General features: G+C 37.4%; 2 protein-coding genes across 3 annotated transcripts in view; one reads left to right on the top strand and one right to left on the bottom strand.

The window, feature by feature from the left end:
* Window positions 1–3,785: 3,785 nt before the first annotated feature.
* On the bottom strand, window positions 3,786–11,155 carry FPGT (fucose-1-phosphate guanylyltransferase). Of its 2 annotated transcripts, none has more exons than XM_055341199.1 (4): window positions 11,031–11,155; window positions 9,463–9,630; window positions 8,136–8,228; window positions 3,786–6,301 (listed from the first exon to the last, which is right to left on the bottom strand). In XM_055341199.1, the coding sequence occupies exons 1-4, from the start codon at window positions 11,110–11,112 to the stop codon at window positions 4,845–4,847; spliced, it is 1,800 nt and encodes a 599-aa protein (XP_055197174.1). In that variant the 5' UTR covers window positions 11,113–11,155; the 3' UTR covers window positions 3,786–4,844. The 2 variants fall into 2 exon arrangements, with proteins under 2 accessions (XP_055197174.1, XP_055197175.1); XM_055341200.1 differs by having other exon boundaries at window positions 5,318–5,484.
* Window positions 11,156–11,310: 155 nt separating this feature from the next.
* Window positions 11,311–13,697, top strand: part of LRRIQ3 (leucine rich repeats and IQ motif containing 3) — a 188,941-nt gene continuing 186,554 nt past the window's right edge. Inside the window, exon 1 of the mRNA XM_055341019.1 lies at window positions 11,311–11,367. The gene's annotated coding sequence lies outside the window, so the exon portion shown is untranslated. The remainder of the gene's footprint in view (window positions 11,368–13,697) is intronic.

The raw sequence follows: 13,697 nt of genomic DNA, 5'->3' as shown, positions 1-13,697 counted from the left end.
CATTTTCTATGGCTCCTGAGATAATCATAGGATTTTTATCCTTCATTTTGATAATATGATGTACTACATAGTTACTTTTATTGCTTTTGTCTATTAAGCTTCGAACTAGCTTTATAAGTGATTAGTCCACTATCTTTACTATATATTTACCATCCCAGTGAAATTTATTCTTGCATGTGTTCTTGTTACTAATTAGGACCTTTTCAGTTTAAGGAAGTCCCTTCACCATTTCTTGTAAGGCCAATTCAATGGTGATGATCTCCTTTAGTTTTTGTTTATCTAGAAAACTCTTTCTCCTTCAATTCTGAGTGATAACTTTGCTGGGCATTTTTGGTTGGATATTTTTTTTCTTTTAGTACTTTAAATATACTGTGCCACTGACTTCTGGCATGTAAAGGTTCTGTTGAAAAATATGCTTATAGTCTTATGGGGGTTCTCTTGTATGTAACAAATTATTTTTTTCCTGCTACTTTTCAAATTCCTCCTATTTTTAACTTTTGACATTTTAATTATCTCTTGGCATGGATCTCTTTTGGTTCATCTTATTTGGAACACTCTAGGCTTCCTGGATCTGGATGTCTGTTTTTTCTCCAGCTTAGGAAAATTTTCAGCCATTATTTCTTCAAATAACATTTCTGCCCCTTTCCCTTACTCTTCTCCTTCTGAGAGCCCTATAAAGTGAATGTTAGTCCATTTGGTACTGTTCTGTAAGTCCCTTAATCTATCTTCATTTTTCCCTATTCTTTTTGTTGTTCTGATTGTGTTCCATTGCACTGTCTTTCCATTAACTGGTGCTTTCTCCTGCTTCATCTAGTCTGCTGTTGAACCCTTCTGGTGCATTTTTCAGTTATTCTTCTTCAATTCTTTGACTTCCGTTTGATACTTTCTTATACTTTCCATCTCTTTTTTGAACTTTCCACTGTGTCCACCCATTCTTCCCTCTAGTTCAGTGAGCAAGATATCTTTATGACCATTATTTTGAACTCTTTATCCAGTAAATTACTCACCTGTTTCATTATTCCCATCCCCAAAATTCTATATTGTTCTTTCATTTGGAACAGATCTATCTCTTCATTTTGTTGACTGTGTTGATTTTTGCACAGATGAAACAAACACCTTTTAGTCTTAAAAAAGAGGCCTAATGTAGTATATGAAGCATGCTGTTCTCAACTGTGCCTCAACTCTTGGTTTTTTCTCAACCCTTTGTGCTTGTCCAAGTAGCCTATTATATTTTTAATAACTCCATAACTCCTAGTAGTTAAGGATGTGCCTATCCTGTCAGTGTCCCAAAAGGGAGAATCTAAATGCCTGGATTCATGCTGACTAGAAGCCAGAGTGTCAGGCTGTAGCTCTTAATAGTATGCAAATGTATAGGCCTATTGGACTCAAGCATAAACCCCACTGGCCAGCAGAGCCAGGAAATCTGGAGGTGTCCCTTGGGCATGAATTGCAAGACTGGGACTCCAGACAAGTTTATAAGCTCTTTTCTGTGAGATATTGGTGAGGTGGAGCAAGGCAGGCAGGGAATGTCAAGATGGCATCTATACTTTACTTCCTTGAGAGCAGGTTGGTGGGCCACTAGATGTGTACCAAACTTGAAGCCTGCCTCTGAGACTGAAGATCCAGAAGAAAAGAAATATGTTTACTCAGACTCTTTGCCATTTTTAATGGATTTTATTAATTGAGCGTGAGAGAGAGAGCACAAGCAGAGGGGAGCAGCAGAGAGAGAGGTGGGGGAAAATCTCAAGCAGACTCTGTGTTGAGCATGGAGCATGAGGAAGGGCTTGATCTCAAGACTCAGAGCATGACCTGAGCTGAAACCAAGAGTCAGATGTTCAACCAACTGAGCCATCCTGGCATCTGTTTTCAATTTTTTTACTTCAGTTTTTAACCTGACTCAAAATTTTGACCTACCTGACTGTAGCCAACTGGCAGGTTGAATGATGTGCCAAGTTTGGCTTGTTATGGCTCATGTAGATAGCTCTGCTAAGGGCAGGAACTGGTTCTTTCTGAGATGAGACTGATGTTTTGTCCCTCATTAAAAACAAAGTCAGAAATTTCTGTAAATTTCAACAAATAAGAGCATGTAACTATGTTATATAGTGTATTGCTCATTGGTATTGGAGGGAAGAATAATACATAATAACCTCTAACAACGTTCAATACAAGAAAGAATACAATTTTACTAAGTATAAACATATAAAAATTGTGTTCAAAATTAATAAAAATTATCATTGTTCAAACAAAATTTTAGACACTCAAAAGATTTAAGTTTAACTAATCAGTTAAATTAATTCAATTTTTTCTTTTGTACCAAGTGAATTTAGGAAAGTAAAATTTATCTTTCAAGTAAATTTAAAAAGGTCTTTTCTTCAATAATTTAGTTTTTGATATAGCTGAAAACTTGTTTTATATATTTAAAAAGCAAAGAAAGCATCTGAAATCCTTTACAGAGTTTTGAGCAAATTAAAAATATTTTTAAACCTTTTTCTTTCCATCTTAATTCTGCTAGAGTACATCAAAATGCCTAAACTCTGGGCCTTTCTAGTTTCTCAAGTCCAAAGGACATCACAGTGTATGTAAACGGGGTCCCTGATTTTGTATAGTAAACCAGTTATTAGCTATCTGTGACAATCCTACATCCATTCTGGAACAGGCATTTTTATCATCACAGGTTATGGGAATTAATTCTGGATTAATACTATCAAATTTTTGTGATTTTCAGCATATCATTTGGATATTGGAAGCTTTACTTCAACTTCATATACACTGACGCTTTATTTTTGTTTTGCTTAGTTTGTAGAAAAAAATAACTGAAGTTGATTCCAAATGTTGGATATTTCCCCCCCATGCCCTCCTTGATCTTTTTGTTCATTATTAACTCCATTAAGTTTATGGACTATATTTAGTTATAAATAACAGCCATCCTTTATAAACCTTGAGAGTATATGAAATTTAAAGCTTGTGATTTTGTAAAATAAAAATAAGTCAAAAGGAAATGTTAAACTTTTTTACTTTTGTATGCATGAGACTATCAATTTGGTCGAGTTAGGTATCCTGTTCATGGAACATGTGTGGTACTACACCCCAAGTGATGCATCTGAAAGCAAGACAAAATGCCAAATTCTTTAGAATAGATAACATTCCAAAGCAACTAGAATCCATACGTTGTGCAGAATTATGATTAAAATGGTGACCACCAATCTGTCAGAAACCTCCCATTGACTTTGAATAGAACCCACCTATCTTCCACAGATGTGATTATACTGAGGCAAAAATAACACTGAATTTTATGAAATAGTAAATCATCAAATCAAAACTTATAGGACAGATATCTGATGTTGAGTTTTGAGTAAATCCAGACAGCAGTGTGGTGGTGGCACTCTAAGGACATCCAGCTTTACCAATACAAAGGTTTTGGACAGAAGATGGTACTGAGTGGGAGCACATGGATATCAACAATTCCTGAACTGAAAAGTGTTTTGGAAAAGTTTGATCCTGAATGAAAGAAAGCATTGTGTCATATTTCATTATAGTGTTTTCTTTCTAGTGGAACATAAAGTAAAGGTAATTCTTAATAATTGATGGCATTTAGGTGAAATACAGTATTAAATATTTAACCAATAACACACATAACATCTTTTGAAAGCTTGGCAAGTAAATCAGTCAATGCTAAACAATAGCCATCACATATTTTTATTTTTTCCTTGGAAAGAACCTTAAAAGGAAAAAAACAACGAAACAAAACACATAAATAGCCTCATTGAAGTTTGCAGACAAGCCACTTCTGGTTTACCAATTATTTTTATATTGATGTTAATGTATACATAGACATTTCACATGCATGTGTACAGAAAAATAGTAATATACAACTTGAGATTTCAGCAATTTTTTATTTTCTTGAAGCTGTTCACCATCTTTAAATTTTCTCATTTTCTCTTCTGGCTCCTTCCTGCTGCCTATCTTTGGTCAATTATTGCTTCTCAGTACCATCACCAAGGACAAAAAAAAAAAATGAAATAGAGAGTAAAATCAGTCCATCTAGTAATTTAAGTCTATTAAAGGGATTAATAAAAAGGATCTAAGTAATGTCAAAATGAATTTATAGGATTATCAATGAATCCCAATTATTTCTACCATCTTCCCCACACAGATATTTGAGTTTTGTGTATGCTTTTGTATGGACGGAACTTTAGGGGGAAATTTTAAGATATAGAAACATGTTCAAGTTTATATGGTAAAATAATACATATACACTTTTAGCTTCATTTTGGTAATAAATGGGATACATTTTTATCTTCCATTTCAGAGCTGTTTGTAATTATTTATTAATTAGATAATCACAATATTTTAAGCATTGATTTCATCTGAACTTGTGAGTGATTGATTTCTTTCCAAAAAAAGTATTCCCACAGTATTCGTACAGTGCTGAAGACCTTGTAGCATGCCATTTTTATTAGTTCATCAGAATGGGACTACTGTGCTCAGAGACTTAGAACTGTACTAAAACCAAAGCCCCAAAATAAGATGGAAAAATTCTAAAGGTATATTTAGAAAATTATTTAAAATTACTATAGTACCATATGAGCACAATGCTCAACAAATCCATCTTTAATAAAAAGGAAAATTAAAATAGTGTTAAATATCAAAAAGTCCCTTTTCTGAACTTACATAGCTTTGAAATAACCTTTCATTACAAATGGATTACTTGTATTTATGTGTTAATATTATGCTACAGCAATTATGTTAATATTAATTTTCATTAATTCACTTCAGTGAAACAAAGTCTACAGAAAACTCTATTTACAATCTTGCTCGATCAAGAAAGGCAAAGTTTATGATATTTAAGATGTCTTTACATCCAACTGTTTTCTATTTAAAATAATTTCTTGAAAAATTTGCTCCCTATAAGTTATCATGTCTTCTACATCTTTGTAGACAAGCATTTCTTCAATGGACAACAGTTGATAGTTATTCAGGCTGAATGCTGACTTGTTCTGTATACCACTCAACATTTTTAGGGATGTTGTAACTGAATCACTCAAAGAAGCACACATTGGGAAAATACGAGCATTCCACAAACTCAGACATGTCTTGTTCCCAGAGAACAGTTCCTCTGTAACTTTCAGATTCCAAATATCCAAGCATGACAGGAAAGAGACTCCAAAGAACTGAAGTAATTTTATATCTGACAAGGTTTTAACGTTCTTTTTCAAGTTGTCTTGCACTCCAAATGCCATAGTTGAATACTTTAAGTATCCATTCATCTTCAAGCTTAAGGAACACACAAAAGAATATGCAGGCAGGACAGCTGTTGTTATGATAGAACAACCACTAATAATGCAGTTTTCCCCAACCGAAACATCAGGCCCCAGTCTGGAATATTCCACAACTGAGCCAGTTGCCACAGAGCATCCTGAATCCAGTATACTTTGAATGACACAGGATGTGTTACCATGGCATTTTGGTATTCCAGAAAAGATGCTAAACGCTATGGACTGTAAGCCAAGCTCTGACTTTAAATTGCTATCTGAAGTAAAATGAAACAAATATTCTTCAGTTGTTCCAATGTGATAAAATTTGGAATTATTAAGAACAACAACATTTAATGAGGTTCCTTTAAGAAGATGAAATATTCTCTGCCTAATGTCTACCAACTCTGCATCTTCTTTAGTGACATTTGATGTATTTCTGGTGTATTCCACAGTTGCTCCAGGTCCCAAAGCCTGCAGAAAGTCTCCATAGGCATCTATTTCACACTTCAATGTGCCTATTTCCTCATAAAAAGCGAGTAACTTTTTTGCTGATTTATGATCCATATAAAACAAGCTGTCAGTGTAGACATACTCAGAGTCTAATTTAAGAGAAGGAGTGTCACCCTTAGCAAATTCTTGTTGAGAAAAATTGCCAGGTCTGTACACAGCATCAAATTGATGCATCTTTTCTATGCTGGGCTTATGAAGGAAACGATGGCAACACTTGTATTCAAGGTCTCTGTATTCTAAAGGACTAAAAGGTTCTAAGACAAATACTCCATGTGTGGTACCAACAGTCAAACTGGAAGGATGAGCTAAAGCAGTAAAGCCAGGTTTGTCAAATCTAATAAACTCACATTCTCCAATGCTATAAAGTTCAATATCATCTGCACAGGTAACCAGAATCCCAGGATTCATGTGTGAGGGGAAATCAATGTACATGGCTAGTTTTAATTCTAACATCTGATAAATGGGGTTACCAAAAGGTAATGCAGTGAAAATTTTGCCCAGAGCACTTGCATTTGGAAGGCGTTGGCTGTAACCACCTATATAAAATTAAACAAAATAACAGTTTTAAAATGTTTACAAGACTGAAAGATTTTAAAAACCCAGGGGCATCAGTTACAACTCAAAATATCTCTGAAGATATTTAACATATATATAATACATTACTGTAACTCAGGAAAGAATAGTAAATTCTAGGTTACAAATTCAAAGAGCAATTCTCCTGTAGTGAATTGATATAATGCAATGTTACATTAGGAAAGAATTCCATTATATTTTAGAGGCTGTGAATTGTTTTGAATAAATTGTACACCTCGTAAAAAGGACCATAGGCTAAAACATGATCTTATACCTATATTTTAAACAATAAATTGAAATCGCAACAATGTTTAAACTCTTACATTAAGAATCCACCTCATAGAGGGGGAAAAAGTCACAAAAACCTAACATACCAATTCCAAAATATAATTATTAAAGAGTAATTTCCAGATGCAGTGTCTTTCCTCAAATTATTTCATACACTCAGAGGAAGTAAAGGCGCATTTACTTGAAAGCATTTTAAAACTTATTTTTAATTTAAACAAGCTTTTCCCTCTATGATGAGTTTTACAACTTTTCAATTCCTTGAAAAGCATGTTCTCTAAACTACATTAAAAAGCTTACAACATTTTTATGTAACTGGTTAGAGTGAGAAGCAGCATTACATAGAAGAAAGGGTCAAACAAAAACAGGTTCAAACTCTGGTTCACCACTTTTTAGTTGTTTATTTTTGGATTTACTCCATATCAGCAAGTGTAGAATAATACTTGCTTTATCATGTTTTATGTAAAGCACCTGGCACACAGTATGTTGTTCAACAAATGAGAGTTAATACTTCCTGCTTTTCTCCTTTTCCAAAGACTAGCCAACTTAATTTAGCATTCTAAGAATTACCTCTTTCTAACTATGTATTTTCTAGTATCTAACTTTTTACTAATTTGGTAATAATACTGGTTCTGGAATAAACCTATAAAGTAAAATTTTGTTTCTATTTTTTTTAGAGTTAGTCTTAAAATTATAACTTGGATGCTTTTTTGATATCATCTTTACAAAAAATCATTGTTCTGTATATAAATCACAAGGAATAACAAGTGCCTTGAAAGCCATGTAGATGAGTAGTTCTGAAATACCTGTCCCTGGACTGGTACCAGTCCATAATGATGCTTTCATTAGCTCCCAGTACATACAGCAAAGTAACAGAGATTTTCATATAACCAAAATTTTCATACAACTAAGTTTATTGAATTTATAAAAAACTCTTTTATTCTGAGATTCTTTCCTACTTTTCTGCTTTAAAGTGTTTTCTTTTGTAATTTTCCCTCTTAAAAGCTTTCTTGTTCTCTTCATGTTTTGTCATCACCCTTTCTTTTGTTTTTAAACTCTTTTAAGGATTTAGACTTTCATCACCAATAATCACATGAAAAAATGCATGATCGGGGGTTTTGGCAAAAATCTGGTAATCACATCCTAAGCCAGCCTCTCCCCTACAACCATAATCCCTTTTAAAGCATTATCAAGAAATGTTCATATTTTGATGAGTTCTATCTTAGGAAAATAATTTTCTAGGAAAATAATTTTCTATATACATACTAAAAATAATATCCCAGAAAAGTTGATCATGTATGTGATATATAATTTTAAAGATACATTTGTGAAAAAAAATCATGCTGCTTACAACTTTAAAATATCAAGAAAAACATGAAATGTTTTCAAAGCAGAATAACTTTAAAGAAAAAAATAAAAATAGGAGAGGAACGTATTTGCAAAGGTAGAAAAAAGTCCCTAAGATATCAAAGGTAAAATGTAAATTAGTGAAAAGAAAATGTATAACTTTACCAGAATGAATTAATAGGATGACGAAGGAATTCCATTTATCTCCATATAGCTTTTCCAAACATCGAAGAGCACAAAGTGTGGATCCTCCATTTCCTTAAAAATTAAAGTTAAAAAAACACAATTAATAGAAACCTACTGAAAATTTATGGTAAAATTATGGTGTTTTAAATAATAAAAATTATTATTACCATAAAATAATTATGGTAAAATTAGGTGTTTTAACTAGGTTTTTAGGTTTTTAACTTTGAAGATATGGCTTTTGGCTACAATTAACTAGGCAGAGAGCAAAGGTACGGGCAAAAGTATCAAATTATATACACATTTCACAGCATTTAAATAAATATTTAGCAATGAAACCCAGAGATCAGCACTTGATAATAAATGATGAACATTATTATCTCTGAAAATAGTAATAAGAATAAAGAAGAAATGATAAATTAGGCAATATGCAACACAAGAAGACCGTAAGTATACACATGTGGAATTACAAACTGAAAAACCCATTAAAATAATTCTCTCACATGACAAAACCAAATATTCAAGTTAAACATCCTTTCTAAAGTTTCTTAGAACCTGATGTTTTAAAAAACATCTTAAACTATACTTAGTAGTTACCTTGGGCAAGTTATTTAACTCTCTGTGCTTCAGATTCTCATTTATAGGATAGGAATCATAAAAGTATTGACTGCACCATTATGAGGATTGAAACACTGGCTAATTAGTACAATGCCAATGTCAGATATAGGTACCCTGTACGGTAGGAAGGGGCTTCAGCTTTAAGTCTCACATAGAAAATGGCCCCCAGAAAAGCAGCACGTATTTTTATTTGCAATGGAAAGCCAAAGGCAAAGTTGACTTAACCTGGGTTTTTAAAGTTAGTATCTATGATACTTAGGCCATTAGGCTGTGCTCTTTTGCTTTCTGCATTGTGGCTCCAAGAGGCCAAGTATATGTATGTATTTTTTCCCCCTGATTTGCAATCTTCATCTTCAAATTTCTGAACTCTGGAGTTGGAAGGGAACTTATGACTCTGCCGATAAAGTCCAAATGAATATTCACCGTCTAAGTAAATTTATTGGAATTAATGAAATTCTCTTTTAAATAACATTCTGCAACTTTTTCATGGTAAGTCAAATGTGTAAGAACAGTTGTTATGCCTTTTATCTTTCTCAAAAAATAGTAAATTTATTACATTAAATTTTTAAAGTATGGAAAGACTATAGGTAGAAAGATACAGAGCTCATAAACTGTGAGCCATAGGAAAGCTTTTCTTCAGTGATCATTACGCCCAGAACCCACAATTTAAATCTGACCATATAGAGAGTACCTATTTTGGTTCCAGCAGGATCAACAAAAACATGGTATTGAACTCCAAGGGGTAACTCCTTTCTTTTCAGCTTTTCTGATAGCTGTTGCTTATAAGCAAGTTCCTGCTTTTCGTCAGCTGCTGTTATTGCAACGATGTCCCAGAATTCTCCAGGTGCCACAGGTTTGCCTGTATGGAAAAAGCAAGGACCTCCGTATCAGAAATCTCCAGCTGTTACAGATTTACCTATTTGGAAAGAAACAAAGATTATCTTCCTAAATCTGTCGTCTTCTTCTTCTTCGAATTAGAGAATAATTAGTGGCTAGATAGTCTAATTCAAACTAGTCCTATTGAAGATTGTTCACAAATCTTGCAATTTCTTTTTTCTCTTTGATATTACTGGCTCCTTTGATGGTTTCTAGTTCATTTATTTAAATATTCTGAAAGTTGTTATGTTTCTTAAGAGAAGTACTTTTGCCTTGCTAAAATCCACCTCCATTCAACCCAAGGATCCATTCCTACAGGTGTTGCTCTTTATAAATTTAGGTACTTTGTTTTTTACTACCTTAAGGGGAGCCATGCAAGTTTACAAAGGCTTTGAAGTATGACCTAAAATTCTGGATAACAGAAAAGCTTCCCAACTCCCTGATGGACACACACACACACACACACACACACACACACACACACACAAAAAGGATTTTTAAAATCTATTTTATTTTTTTTTTTGAATTTTTGATAGACAGTTGGAAGCTCTCATTGCTAAACAGGATGAATAAGGATTCTTATTAGTCAACAAACAGGGTTTATCAGCCAAAATCTAACAGTCCTGAACATTTTACTGTCTTTCAAGTATTATTTCTTGTATTTCTAAGGTAGTAATTTAATCAAAAGTACAACTGATTTTATCAGGATTTATCAGCCAAAAATCTAATAGTCCTGAACGTTTTACTGTCTTTCAAGTATTATTTCCTGTATTTCTAAGGTAGTAATTTCATCAAAAGCACAACTGATTTTATCAGACAGCTGTACAAGGAATGACAAACGGCACAGACTTTAATTTTTAATTTTTATTTTTTTTGCTACAAACTTCCTCTTATGAGTTCTAACCCATAGTTCCTCCATGTGTTTTGCTTTTTACCCAGTCTGCATTCACAGCAGGGAACGAACCGGTAGAGTAGGTATGGGGGTTGGCTGGAAAGGGCTAAAATCGGATAAATCATGGTCAAAACATTACTTTTGCTCACTTTAGATTCACTTAAAATAACTGTTAGTGAGCCAACCCGTTGCATAAGTCGGATTAATTGCACCTCCCGTTCGGTCTACAGTTTCCTTCTTATTTTGACATCTAATGTTAGTAGGAATAAAGTCAAGGAAACAAAGTACCAACATAACCTATAGGAAGGACAGTGACAGAATTAAAAAAAAAAAAAAAAAAAAGACCCAACAACCCAGAGGAGGACGAGCTGCAGCTGGGTGCACCCGGAACCCCAGAGCGCGCAGCACCCCGGAGGCGGCAGCGCACAGCCTCCCGGGGCGCGCGGCACCCGTTCCTCCGCCGGGCATCCGTGGGGCGCCCCGTCTGCTACCTCGCAGCTCGGAAAACCTCCGCAACTTCCGCTGTGCGGCTTCTCGCAGAGCCGCGCCGGCCCCCGCACCCGCAGCGGCCATAGCGACGCCCCGCCGGGCAGAGGCGGCCGCCGAGCCTCCACCAACGCCGCGCAGCGCGCATGCGCCCCCGGCTCCGGGTCGCCTCGGCCCCGCCCCCTTACGTGCGTCCCGCACGTGACCACGTCCCCGAGCGAGTCCGGCGTCGTTTCCCTGGCAACGGCGTCGGCAGCCGATGGCCGCCTAGGGATTTGCCCGACGGGGCGGGGTCCGGGCCGCCTGTTCCCACCTCTTCAGGTTTGCAGCCCAGCTGACCCGGTGAGTGGCTCGGCCTGGGCGACAGAATTGCCCGAAGCGACCCGCGGAGCGGACGACCCCACGGCCCAGCCCCCGGCTTCCCGGGGAAGGTGGCTGCGTCCTTGCGGATGCGCGGCCCGCAGAGGCCTGTGGACCCTGAATCCCCCCGCCCCGTCCCCGAAGGCGTCGCCCGAAGACCTGGGCCCCCAGCCCGCGTCCGGATGCACAGTCCGCACACTCAAGATGTGGCCCCTCTTCGGGGGCCGTAGCTTGCAGCTCCCGTGTCCCTCCCGCCCGCCCTCAGTTTTGAGTTCAATTCTTAGGGTTTTGTGAGTTGTATGTGATGCACCTGCCACCGGTCCCTAGGTCCCTAGGCGTCTGCGGTATTTGCTGTGTTCCCTGGCCTTTTCCGTAGACGCAGACTGACCAGGAACTTTAAGCGACCTTATTGGGCATAAGCCTTGTTAGATGTGGTTCTGGTAGAGTCTACAGGGACCGGTATTGGGTGGGTGTCTGTGAGTAGGACTCGCAGCATCTACGCCTCTTTACATGGAAGAAAGTTACCGACCAGGTGATGACTTAGCGCCCAGGTTTGTGACGAGTCGCACCATCTACTCATCTTACATGTAAGAAAGTTGTGGACCAGGTGGTGACTTAGCGCCCAGGTTTGGGATGAGTCGTCTCATCTACTCATCTTACATGTAAGAAAGTTGTGGACCAGATGATGACTTAGCGCCCAGGTTTGTGACGAGTCGCACCATCTACTCATCTTACATGTAAGAAAGTTGTGGACCAGGATGATGACTTAGCGCCCAGGTTTGGGATGAGTCGTCTCATCTACTCATCTTACATGTAAGAAAGTTGTGGACCAGGTGATGACTTAGCGCCCAGGTTTGGGATGAGTCGCCTCATCTACTCATCTTACATGTAAGAAAGTTGTGGACCAGATGATGACTTAGTGCCCAGGTTTGGGATGAGTCGCCTCATCTACTTATCTTACATGTAAGAAAGTTGTGGACCAGGTGATGACTTAGCGCCCAGGTTTGTGACGAGTCGCACCATCTACTTATCTTACATGTAAGAAAGTTGTGGACCAGGTGATGACTTAGCGCCCAGGTTTGGGATGAGTCGTCTCATCTACTCATCTTACATGTAAGAAAGTTGTGGACCAGATGATGACTTAGCGCCCAGGTTTGTGACGAGTCGCACCATCTACTCATCTTACATGTAAGAAAGTTGTGGACCAGGATGATGACTTAGCGCCCAGGTTTGGGATGAGTCGTCTCATCTACTCATCTTACATGTAAGAAAGTTGTGGACCAGATGATGACTTAGCGCCCAGGTTTGGGATGAGTCGCCTCATCTACTCATCTTACATGTAAAAAAGTTGTGGACCAGATGATGACTTAGCGCCCAGGTTTGGGATGAGTCGCCTCATCTACTTATCTTACATGTAAGAAAGTTGTGGACCAGGTGATGACTTAGCGCCCAGGTTTGGGATGAGTCGCCTCATCTACTCATCTTAAGATGTAAGAAAGTTGTGGACCAGGTGATGACTTAGCGCCCAGGTTTGGGATGAGTCGCACCATCTACTCATCTTACATGTGAGAAAGTTACGGACCAGGATGATGACTTAGTGCCCAGGTTTGGGATGAGTCGCCTCATCTACTCATCTTAAGATGTAAGAAAGTTGTGGACCAGGTGATGACTTAGTGCCCAGGTTTGTGATGAGTCACCTCATCTACTCATCTTACATGTAAGAAAGTTGTGGACCAGATGATGACTTAGTGAGGGTCTCACAATCAGTAGTAGAGAAGATCAAAGCTCCATTTTTTTTCAATCCCAAACCCAGAAATCATCTACCAATTTATTTTAGAAATCTGGTCTTCATGAAACTCTTCATCAGTAGCATAGACAGGCATTCAGAGCTCTACAAGTTCTTGCCAGGAACTTAACTTGCCATCAACTTAGGGTCCTCCCCCCGCCAGAGCCCTGGCTTTGCATTTAATTGTGCATTTGAAGAGGAATAATTGGAGTGAAAAGGGAGATTATTCTTCCATAGTTTTATGCGTTAACAGTTTTCTGTTATTGTTAATAAAAACAAAACATTAAGAACATTTAGAAAACACAAAAGTCTTGAGTGAGGTGAGAGGGAGTGAAAGGGAGTGAGCGATACAGATACAGATCTGAGAGGTGATGAAGCCTTACAGAAAGTTTTTTTTTTTTCCTCACTGAGTGAAACAAAGTGTTGCAGATTTTTGGTGCCACTTGCTCATGTCTAAAAAGGTCAGTCCAGGGCAGCCCGGTGGCTCAGCGGTTTAGCGCTGTCTTCAGTCCAGGGCCTGATCCTG

This window comes from Nyctereutes procyonoides, unplaced genomic scaffold (assembly GCF_905146905.1).
Source record: "Nyctereutes procyonoides isolate TBG_1078 unplaced genomic scaffold, NYPRO_anot_genome, whole genome shotgun sequence".
Classification (NCBI taxonomy): domain Eukaryota; kingdom Metazoa; phylum Chordata; class Mammalia; order Carnivora; family Canidae; genus Nyctereutes; species Nyctereutes procyonoides.
Note: the sequence above shows the minus strand (reverse complement) of the source record. Positions and strands in the feature narration are given on the sequence as shown.

Coding starts and splice junctions, on each gene's coding strand:
- FPGT (XM_055341199.1), bottom strand. CDS start 11,112: ATGGCCGCTGCGGGTGCGGGGGCCGGCGCGGCTCTGCGAGAAGCCGCA. Junction 8,229..9,462: donor TCCTGCTGGAACCAAAATAG/GTACTCTCTATA, acceptor TTAATTTTTAAG/GAAATGGAGGATCCACACTT. Junction 6,302..8,135: donor CATCCTATTAATTCATTCTG/GTAAAGTTATAC, acceptor AATTTTATATAG/GTGGTTACAGCCAACGCCTT.